General features: G+C 29.2%; 3 protein-coding genes across 3 annotated transcripts; 1 reads left to right on the top strand and 2 right to left on the bottom strand.

Annotated features, from left to right (window-relative positions):
- Window positions 1-199: 199 nt before the first annotated feature.
- On the top strand, window positions 200-1170 carry PKNH_1300400 (Plasmodium exported protein (PHIST), unknown function; the record flags this gene model as incomplete). Its single annotated transcript, XM_039114210.1, has 2 exons — window positions 200-289; window positions 475-1170. The coding sequence occupies 2 exons, from the start codon at window positions 200-202 to the stop codon at window positions 1168-1170; spliced, it is 786 nt and encodes a 261-aa protein (XP_038969856.1).
- A 4062-nt stretch (window positions 1171-5232) lies between these two features.
- Window positions 5233-7533, bottom strand: PKNH_1300500 (tryptophan-rich antigen; the record flags this gene model as incomplete). The annotated part of the gene is made up of 2 exons (XM_039114211.1): window positions 5233-7191; window positions 7360-7533. 2 exons carry the CDS (start codon window positions 7531-7533, stop codon window positions 5233-5235), a joined length of 2133 nt encoding a protein of 710 aa, XP_038969857.1.
- A 2370-nt stretch (window positions 7534-9903) lies between these two features.
- PKNH_1300600 (tryptophan-rich antigen) lies at window positions 9904-10949 on the bottom strand (the record flags this gene model as incomplete). The annotated part of the gene is made up of 2 exons (XM_039114212.1): window positions 9904-10662; window positions 10773-10949. 2 exons carry the CDS (start codon window positions 10947-10949, stop codon window positions 9904-9906), a joined length of 936 nt encoding a protein of 311 aa, XP_038969858.1.
- Window positions 10950-12035: the final 1086 nt, after the last annotated feature.

The raw sequence follows: 12035 nt of genomic DNA on the forward strand, positions 1-12035 counted from the left end.
AAATATTACTGACTAAATTTGCATAGAAGTGAACATTCTATTTTTCATGCTTTTAAGAATATAATTATGTGTTTATCCAACTTTATATGATATACAATTTCTTATTTTGGAAGTGGCGCGAAATAAAAAAAAAAAAAAAAAAAAAAGAACAATATACATTATGAAGTATTTTCTATAACAGAAATTTCGTATCTTAAGGATGAATTCCTCTAAGACAAGATTTGCAAGATTCTTCTTTCTTGGACAATCCATTGCATCGATGTTTTTCATCGTATACATGATGCTACCGGTAAAAGATATAAAACATCCTCCTAAGTTAAACTATCCTTCCATTTTACGTTCATTCTTTGGAGGGAATTATTTATTCGGATACATTGAGTTAATGGAGACTGTTATTTTATTGCTCATAATGCAGTGAGCGCAAAGTAAAAAAACGGCAACATGATTTCGAACTTTTTTTTCACTCCCCCGTAGAACATATCGCTCCCTTCCCATACACCCAAGTCACAAATGCTCTCAAGCCGTCCACATTATTCAAGGAACCTATCGCACTTACATCTAGGTAAACGTAACAGCTCAGTAAGAAATAAACTAAAAAAAAAACCGCGCGGTCTTGAAGAAGTGGTCTCAAGTATATTTTTTCGAGGACGTAAAAAAAAGACCAATAGAAGTAACAGGGGCACATTTTCTGAATATGGATCAAATGATGCACAACATAGCATTCAAAGAGAACAAAAACAATTAACAGAAAAAGAAATAAAGGCATTTATAAATTCTTTAGAATTATATCCAGACATGGCCCACATTCGTAACATATGGTTGCAAGTGTGTAGAAACGAAGTAAATAAATTTTATGATATTATAAATCACTTCTTTACCTTATATGATGAAATAAGGTATAGGTATAATGTGAAAAAAGATACCTTCAGGAAAAATATATGGGAGTATTTTGACGAAATGGCAATAAAGCAACTACAAAACAAAGAAAATTATTTTGGAAGACTCATTAATGATCTCATTAAAGATAAACCCTTAACGAAAAACGAACTTAAGGTATTGACTGAACAGTATAAAATTGCATGCACAGAATTAAGAGAAGAGCTATTTGGTATGTGTCAAATTGAAATAGCTCAAGTTATGATGCAATTACCTTTGTGGAAGAATTTTTAGTGCCCAACAGGACAAAATTGTAATATTTGAACATATATTTTCTCCTGAAATTATGAAGGGAAATATGTATATATATATATATATATATATATATATATATATATATATATATATTTCGCCAAATGATGATATTTATTGTAATGTAGTAGTATTTGTACTTTAAATTCAATATTACTTTTTTCCTATGCACCCATATATTCTGCCTTTAATTTTTTTTTTTTGTTGCTGTTTTCCAGCATTATTTTCATCATTCACATCTACCTTATTGCAAATACAAAATGTTTGCAATGGCCATTTTAATGCTTTAATCAATGTATGCATTAAAAAAACAAAAAAATTTTCATTAGTTTCTCATTCTTAAAAATGAACTCTTGTTTTTAATATTAATTATTTGTTTTTACATCTTCCCCGAATATATGATTCACCTATAGCGTCTACTCTACAGCTAATAATCGAAGAAAATATAAATAAAGAACAAAGAAAAGAGAGGCATATATTTTACTAAAATTAGACTCGATGTATAATAAGCAAAATATTTAATGAACAAACATGGAGGCTTCCTTTTAAAATTATGCCCTTAGAAATACCTTGAAATAATTGTTCCATTTCCCCCATTAAAAATGTCTTACATAAATGAGCTATACCAGTATTACACTTTACTACTACTTCTACCAAATGTAGCAGTGTTACACTTTACTACTACTTGTACCAAACATATCAGTGTCACAAGCTCTTCATTGTGAACACACGTAACATCATAGCTCCGTTATATATCTGTAAAAGAGGACGTTTCTAAGTATATTATATTAGCCCAGGAATTAAATTCAGGAAAAATTGCATCAGAAGGTATAAAAGAAATATGTTCCTTCATTATATTGATAGGCATCCTTCTTCTATATCCTTACCCCTCCACATTCCAACAACAATATTTTAATATAAATTGCCCATACTTGACATACATATCCACAGTTGCAATGGCGACAGGACGCACCAATTTTTACTACATTAAGACACGAACATGTTATTTTATTTATGTCTGCTTACGTTTGAACGTCCAGAAAAGGAGACAAAGATAGAAATATTTTATATTTAAAATTCCAAGGAACGTTCACGGATACGCTAATGTAGAGAAGATATCGCGCGTGTTTAAATTCCATGGAAACCTCAAAAAAAGAAAAAGTTATTTTTCCTCTGTGCATAAATTGCAGAAATTGCAAAAATTGCAAAAATTGCAGAAATTGCAAAAATTGCAGAAATTGCAGAAATTGCAGAAACTGCAGAAACTGCAATAAGAAATACACAAGTTATATCCCTGTTGTGCGAACTCAATATGGAATTCCTTCTAATGAATAAGAAAACATTTAGTTTCTACGATGCGCCATAAAATGGGTGTGGAAAAAATGCAAAAGAAAAAAAAAAAAAAAATGCTGTCCGAATAAAGAAATATAATTGGGTAGTAATTAAAAGGGAAAAAATAGGAATTATAACAAAGCGTTATATACTGAAGCGAATGAAATATGCAAAGTGGTAAAAAAAAAAAAAGAACTTATGAAAAAATCCAATAATGTATGAATTAATTTTAATAAAAAAAAAAAACAGGTCATTATGTTCTGTAACGAAATCACTACTTGATACACCGTTCAGGTAATGCATAATTATCTACTAAATAATTTAATGGTGAAATTATCCCTCACAGAATGTTTGAGTTTTTCTATTAACTAATAAGCTCTATCGATGAATTAAAATTTGAAGTGCTTAAAAATGCATTCAACCTTATAATAAGGTAATGTGCGCTCCAAGTTATGTGCAATAGAAGTATTCCATGTAGACATATTATAAGATTATTCCATATAATAGGTCACGCTAACGTATGCCTCCTCACTAACAGGAAATGCAAATCTGGTGCATAGCGTTATGTGTGCCTCTTCTCATTATTCCTCCCAAAAATGTATGTAACCAAAAACTACTTTCACTTTATTCAAAACTAAGTAGACACCAAATTACAAAGTTAAGATTAACACGAAACTCATATTCAATACATAACAAAATTATTCGATCTTCATCCTTTTGTTTCGTTATAATTGTTAAAACGAAATGGAAACAGAAATGATGAATTGTACTTCTAGGACATATTATGATAATACCCAAAAGTGTTGTAGAAAGAGTAAGTCAATTTTATCATTAAATAAAAAGATAATATACCACTGGAATAAATTACCCTTCAATTTTCAACCATATTCTAAATTAATAGATAATGAAAATTAGAAACAGAGGAACTAAGTGAAAAAAGTAAAAAAGAAAGTTAGAACATATTATATATTAGATAAACGTCTTAGTTATAGATTCTGTATAGGAATAGATTTTCCATGCAGAAATGTTCCGAGACAATTAAAATAGTCAATTAATTTTGAAGCCTGCGCAACATTAAAATAGAGTCTCCTTATATAATTTGGTTCATTATCCAGTCCTGCAGCTGTATCGTGTTATCAGGATGAATCATTTGCTTAAGAGTTGACTAATAATAAAATAATGTCAAAGGAGTAGAATATTTCGTACATTTAAAACAAAACAAGAGTTACGATAGCATGTTCAGAAAGTCCTAAAATAATGGTAATAAAAAATGTCACATTAAAGTATAATTGAAAAAGGATAATAAAAATTGGCATTCTAATTGTTTACTTAGTAATAGTGGCAATTTGAATATGACTTAGGAAAAGTACAATATAAATTGAGAATAATTCTGGAAGTAAAATTTTTTCAAAGTTCATTCAAAATTTGGAAAACAGGATAATTCATCATTACATGTAAATGGTGCCCCACAAATAAGCAGGCTATTTAAAATAGTTCAATAATGTTCAATAGTTAGAATAAGTTTGGTAAGTAGCATATGTTTAATAATTTCCATAAATTTGATAATTTGAGGACTCATAACTAACATAAGAAGAAGGATAATTTTCATTTTAAAGTGCACCAAAATGAACAACAAATATTATTATGTCCACATAACAATGGGCAGACACATATTAAATACCAAATCCATTTGGTATTAAATGAAAAGCAAAAGGAAAATTTTCAATACTCAAACTCAAAAATATGGAACTCATCACGAATTACAAGGAGGTAAATGAATGGGAATAACATTATGCGCATGCACCATATAGTTTCCACTAAAAAATAATGAAAAGGCTATAGCTATTGTTACACGTTGTAGGAAAATAAAATATTAACCGGCGTAGTATAAATGATGATAGACACATAGATATGTACATATATATCTATACATAGTTTTGCAACTACATATATATCAAAAGTAACCATAAACTTTACAGATACGCAATTTCTGTTTTTATTTATTAAGAAAGAACTCTTATTATGATTCATAATAATCCATTTAAGAGTAACAAAAAAAAAAAATATATATATATATATATATATAGGCGAGGGGATAAAAGGAAAAATTGGCACAAAGCACATACGAAAACATAAATATGAAATATAAAAATACTCTAAGAAGATAAAATAGAGGTAATGATATTTTAATGCGCATTTATTATGTATAATAAGTGAGACAAAAAATAAAAGTATTTATGTGTATTCTATTTTTTAAATATTAAGGTAATGTCAAATAGCGAAATTCAGCATTCAACATAAACCACATATAAAAAATCACAAATCAATGTTAAGAGATAATAAATATAAAAAGGAAATCGCGTAATCCTTATGAAAATATATATACATATATGTATATTCCTGTCCATATAGCAGTATTTGAATGATTTATGTATAATACATCCCTTTTAAGCATTCTTTGCAACTTCTTTTCAATTCCGATCCTCTGATTTCTCCCTTACAAGTTCAGTAATAACACTTTGAAGAAACGCACATAAGCAATGCTAGAAGAAAGGAATGTACGCTTTATAATTTCTATGCACTTCATTCTAATATGCACAATTAATAAGTTTTTCTCTGGATATGATTTTATATAGACCACTGCAAAATGTGTCGTGTACAAAATAATGCCATTTGTTAGAATCGCTTCATATAACCACTTTCATAATTTTACTACTTTTTCTTCAAAGTTGAATCTTTTTGATCCTCAATCCATACAACCCACTGTTTCTTATTTATGCATTCGTTAATGAATGACATAAACTTTTGACTATACAACGCGCGCTTCTCCCTTTTCCATTTTAACCATTTATCCCATTTATTGATTACATATAAATGTTCTTTCCCCCTTACCCAATTATTCCATTCTTCCTTTTCTTTATCTGTTCGTTCTTTCCATTTCATCCATTTTTTCCTGTTCTTCATATGTAGCATATTCGTAAATCTGCTTGATTTATAATTCTCAAAAGTCTCATCCTCCTTATGTCTCCAATCAACTGCTAACCACTCAAGCATTCTTTCGTTTTTCCACTGAGTCCATTCTTTAGAAATCCAATCATTCAAAAAGCTCTCTTTATCATTTAGCCATTTTTTCAAATCTGTTTCCATGCCTCTTTTCCCCTCTGTTCTAATCCATTGTTCCCATTGCCTGTCGCCCCATATTGAAGACTTCCTCATGGCTCTCGTTATGTATTCATTTTCTTCATTTTCTCTATAATGCATCCACCTATTCTTCATACTATTTATCCACGCCTCCAATTCTTCATCCTCTTTTTCTAACCAACTATTTTTTTTGTCTTCAACGCTTTTATTAAATAGTTCCCAATCCTCTTCAGTTTTAGCTAGCCAATTATTCCACTCGTTCTTCTTCCATTCATCCGATTTATCATTTTCCATTTCTTCATCCTTTCCTTCCAAATCACTTTTATAAATGGTATCTAATGATATTGCCCTTCTTACTTCTTTTAATTCCTCCTTCCCCATTTTTTGATCTTTTTCCTCGTCCGTCTTTAGGTCGCTTTTCCTTGCGCCTTTAATCTGTGCATCTTTCATCGTTCCGTCTTTCTTCGTTTCGTCTTTTATCGTTTCGTCTTTCTTCGCTTCGTCCTCCTTTTTCTCTTTTACTATTTCTTTTTTAATTTTTCTTGTGCCTAATTCCATTTTACGCATATCTGGAAATGTTACCTGCTCATATTTTTCATCCAATTTTGACAAACTACTTGTTGATCTGTATTGGGCATCTCTACCTTCTTTAAATTTATAGTTATCCGTTTCCCTTTCATTCGTTTCTTGTACACTTTCTAGCGAAATAGAACTATATCTTCTTCTGTTATTATAACTACCTGCACCCCTTTTAAAGCTATAACTTGTGCTTGCGTTTTGATTTACCTGTCCATCACTTTTTATTGGATAATTACTTGGTTTCTTCTTATCGACATTTTTCTCCCCTTCTCCCAGTTCATCCTTAGTACTCTCTTCTGCTGCTTTCTGCACATGACTCGTACTATTCTTGACGTACATACTATATGGCGCTTTATTGATAGTATTTCCTTTATCTTCTGTTATTTCTTTATCATCCTTTGTGTTTTTATTCAATTCTTCTTCCTTCCCTCCTATGTTATTGATGTGGGTTCCTCTTTTTTCCGAAAAATGTGCTCCCCCTAGATTTACTACCGTATCGTTATTTTCTGGGACGATATTAGGTTTTTCACCCTCCTTATTATTACTATCACTGTTTTCCTTTTTATTCAGTTCTTTTCCCTCCACTGTAGAGATGTAATCTGGTGCTTTGACTTCATTGTTGACATCTGCATTTTTTTCTATATTATAATTTTTATTTATACTTGCAGCATTTGGTTCACTTTCTTTAATTTGATTATCACCTTTTTCTTTTTCATTTTCTTTTCCTTTATCATTACTTGTTGCTTCTTCCACAGGAATACCATTTCCATCAGTTTGTACTCCTTTATCACTTGTACATACTTCTTCAAGAGCATCTTCAAATACATCTCCGTCTTCATTTTTTAATTCAGTGTTGCCTTTTTCTTTGAAGTCGTCTACGTATCCTTGTCCATATTTTATGGAATTTAATGTATTACTGTCTAGGGTGTTATTTAATTTTTTGAATACAGACTAAAAAGGAGCAAAAAAAAAAAAGGTATAAGGAGTTTAAAAATGTATATACATAGGGAAGTGTGTACACGTACATATTGTGAAAGGCACAATTCTAATTCGACTCTCCTGTATAATAACACAAAACTCTCCACATGTATCATTTCCTGCACCCTCTTCTTTTCTTACCGGAAAAAAGTGTTTCAATATAATGTACAGGGAATAGAATAAAAGGACACACTGTACACAGAACTTCAAGAAAGATATATTAACACAAAATAGGATGTCACTCTTATCAACTTTTAACGTTGAAAATGAAGACTTCTTGTTAATTACGTTATCTACATCAAGACTTGACTCCATCTTCTTTGGTTATTTTATTTATAAGAAAATAAAATCCACGCTATCATTAAAATTTCCAATGCTTTTCCGTCAAATACATAATTATATTCATTCACCCCAATGCAACAGTTAACATTTTTCCCATATTTCTTTAGTTTATCTTCAAAAAGTAAATAAATTAAGCAACAAGAAGATATATATTACATGAGAACAGGGACAAACAAACAAATGGGGAAAAGTGAAATACAATGAAAAGATGCATTAAAAATGTGTCGATTTTAATGATTATATAATTAACTTCATGTTCAAAAATACCATCATTGTGTAAAACAAACATCAAATATATATGGTATCAGTATATGAAAACATTCTAATTCTCTTTTCTATTAATTCTTTTTAGATGAATATAGAATTAAATTCATTCATATGTGTTCATTAATGCTATTAAATATTAACTTGTAGAAAAAAAAACTACGTATAAGAGATTTCCTGACATAACATTTTTCTTATAAAAAGAAAAAGGTGAAAAAAAAAAAAAAAAACTATTCGGAAAAATTCAAATCTTCGAAATTTTCATATATAATAGTACAAATAGGACGGCATGATACTATAATCAATCCATCCAATGTTAATTTGATGCTCTCTTTTCATATCATTCTTGTTTGTATAATTCGTTAAAAGTGAATTTAATAATATGAAAGGAAAAGTTATTTATTAAATCGTATATTAAAGATAAATAACATTCAGTGAAATCAATACTTCATGGTAAAATTATATGTGCTAATTTTATACTTTTCCTACTTTCATTGATAAATATTAATGAAGAAAAAAACAGATGAATTAAAATGAAAATTTAGAAAAACTTACCATTTTTGAAAAAATTATTAAACATGAAAAATTCGAAGAGTAAAAATATAAATGTACGTAAATTTTGAAAAAATAAAATTCACGCACAAAATAAGATTCTCTTTTTTCCTTTCCATGTCATACAACTTTTTTTTTTTTTAAATTATCACTCTTTAACTATTCTCCTAAGTCCATTTTTCACAATATATTTATCTGCGTACTTTTTTTTTATCATATTATTCTCTTTTCCCATTCCCCTTTAGCAGAATCCTCGCGGAAAGCATTGGAAAAAAAAAATTTATATTCTCGCGTAATTTATATTGCCCACGTTTTATGAAAAAATTTATTTTCAATTTAAGGTGTCAAAAATATATAATTTAAATGCGCATTCTTTTTTTTTCTTTTTTTTTTCTCTTTTAACCTTTTTGACGAAATTCTTACTTTCCCCTTTTCAAATGAATAATTCATCGCATTTTAAGGAAAATTAAAAAATATATATAATAAATAAATAATGGACACTAATGCGTACGCTTTCCCTTTGAATTTTTTATTTTGCTATATATTAATATTTGCAAGATTCAGACTTCTAAATTATGCTTAAATAGGTTTTTTTAACTGAATATATATTTCCCCTATTTTCCTGTGAATACTTAAAATGGAAAATGTTGAAAATTCAGTCCAATTGCATTGCACTGAATTGAATTGTATTCATTTAAACTAATTTCTGAAGGTTAGCCGTTCTTTAGTAATAGTCATTAAACACACTTTATGGAAGCAAAAAGTAATCGTAATACTTATTATATAAATGTATAACGCCAATATATCTGTATAATTCATATGTACACATATTTACATACATGTGCACAGTAGTTGCTACAGAAAATAATGCCACATGCTATTTTAATAGTACACTTTTCACTATCGAAAATAGGACGAAAAAAAAAAAAAATATATAATATATATATATTTCTATTAAATTAGGAAAAATACCGTATTACGTATCATATTAAATACTAAAATTATTCAAAATATTACAAATTGACAAAGAATTCAAGGGGGGGTCACGATAATTCAAATAAAAATATTTCAAAATATTCCCGATATTGTACTAAACTATGTGGACATATTTCCTTGCACTATCTCACTGTCTAATAATTCAAAGTATTATGCAACATACTTCCTTTTTAAGGCCAAGTGTGAATGATACATTAATATCATGCAAGCTTTTAAAAAATTGTACATATAATTAGAGCACTAGCTAAATTTTAAAAATGCTTAATTATGTCTTGTATGTCTACATATATATATCTACGTTAATATTCCATATCGAGGTGCACATAGGAAGAGTCACGTAAACCTAGTGACCTACACATTTAACATAATCTCCTCTGTATACTTCTCCGATAAACTATTTTTCCATTCTTCCGTTATAACAGAGGGTGTAAATGGAATGTAATTCATTTTTCCTTCATGTGATATAATTTTTTTAATTGTTTTATATTACATATGAAAGGATGCACCTATAATGTATAATTAATTTTATTGTCACTTTAATTTCCACGTAAGCCACGGTTTTTCATTAACCCACCTATCAATAAATAAATCCTTCCATATTTTAAACAGCGTTCTTTTATTATTTTTCCATTCTATCCATTTATTCCACTCCTTATGTATGTACACAGATTCTTTAATGTTAACCCAATTTGTCCACTCGGCAGACTCCTTACTGTTTCTCCCTTTCCATTTTATCCACTTCATTTTTTCTGTTATTGGCAACGATTTGAATGATTTGCTCTTTTCCCAATCCTCCTTATAACAACCTTCACCATTTTTCCATTCATTCGTCATCCATGGCATTCTTTCGTTTTTCCACTGCGTCCATTCTTTAGAAATCCATCCATTCAAAAAGTTCTCTTTATCATTTAGCCATTTTTTCAAATCTGTTTCCATGCCTCTTTTCCCCTCTGTTCTAATCCATTGTTCCCATTGCCTGTCGCCCCATATTGAAGACTCCTCAGAAATATCAGATAAATGTGCGATCTTCCCAAAGCTTTCTTCATGAGTTGTCCATTTATTTTCCATTTCTTGTATCAACTTTTCCCATTCTCCTTCCATCTCGTCAAGCCATTCTTTCCTCTCCTTATCCAACATAAAATAGAATTCATTGAAATCCTCCTCCAATTGTATCTTCCTGTTATCCCAAGTGCAGCTTTTCCATTCTTCTTCTTTCTCTAGCTCTCCTTCAACCAGTCCTATCAAACAAATCGGCTTATTCACAGAATCGTTCTTTTCTATAAGAGAAGGCTAAATTGAATTTAAAACGAATAACGCATTTGTTCTTATAGTAATTAAAATGAGTAAAACTAAATTAAATGTGCGCATATATATTTTTCCTCTACAAATCTGGGTCTTACTAAGGAGGAAATATTCAAAAGAGCAGGCGTGGACGTCAAAAAAACAAGAGATGTAAATAGAACGAAAGGGAGACCATTCCCCTTAGCACGCGATGATTTATCATCCTCCTCCTTTTCTTCTAATATGGAAGTATTATCTTCCGATACATCGTTTTCCCTATATGTACTTGATTCCATATTCCCCCCTTTGTACACTAAAAAGAGATATACATATATATATATAATGCTAACTTTTTCAATTAAGAAAAGAAATTATCGTCAATTTTTACCCATCCGTGTAAATGTTATTTACTACTTTTACGAGCATTCAACCATTCACATTTTCTTTTCTCGACATTAAAAGTATTATAAGAACAGCCATTACATTGCGTTATCCAAATGAAGAAAATACAACTGTGAAATATTAAAATAATTACGAACAGGCAAAAATCACCAAAAAGGAGTTGCATAGAAAATAATTAATTCATATTGGGTACCTTGAAAGATGAGAAAAATTGTAGAGCTATTTTACACAAAATCACACTATTGAAGACATTAATGTAACGTTTCCGCAATAAAGGTGGCACGTTCATCTGTTAAGAGTATTCATTTTTACTCCTGTATAAATACATTTCTTTTTATCTAGGCAAAATGGTTTTTAGTAATTAATACCTTTTCCCTAATTCATGGATAATTCTCCTTTACATTATTTATACTCGTTTACTTTTTATTTGGTCATTCCGTACTGCTTAATTTTTTATATATCCCTTTTACCAATTTCTATGAATTTATTCTAAAATTTTAACTACTCCCACCTAATTTACCTACAATTATAATGACATTTTTTTTTTTTTTTCTATTGTAACAATGCATTTCTGATTTATTTAATTGAACAATGACATAATGTGATAAAGGTATATCTCACGCATGGTGCAAAGACGCATTACATTTTGCGTTCATTCCATTTCCAAGTGTGAAAGAGTGATAAGTATGAAAACATAAGAGATTAAAGATTTATCCTACATAAAAGAATCAATTACTTCAATGAAAGTTCAAATCAATAACGAAATATATATTTATGTATGCTACGAAAATATTTTAAATAAATCTACTCCGTAAAAATTCTTCCCTTCCCGTACAATTGTTCCGCTTAGAAGAATGTCATAGCTCCAAAAAATTGCACCTGTTCTTCTAAATTGACTGGACAAGAAAATAATTTAAAATATAGTTATTTTTTTATTAATAATGAATTTTTTTTTTTTTTTTTTTTTTTTTAAAAAAAAA

The sequence above is a fragment of the Plasmodium knowlesi genome (assembly GCF_000006355.2).
Source record: "Plasmodium knowlesi strain H genome assembly, chromosome: 13".
In the NCBI taxonomy this organism is placed as follows: domain Eukaryota; phylum Apicomplexa; class Aconoidasida; order Haemosporida; family Plasmodiidae; genus Plasmodium; species Plasmodium knowlesi.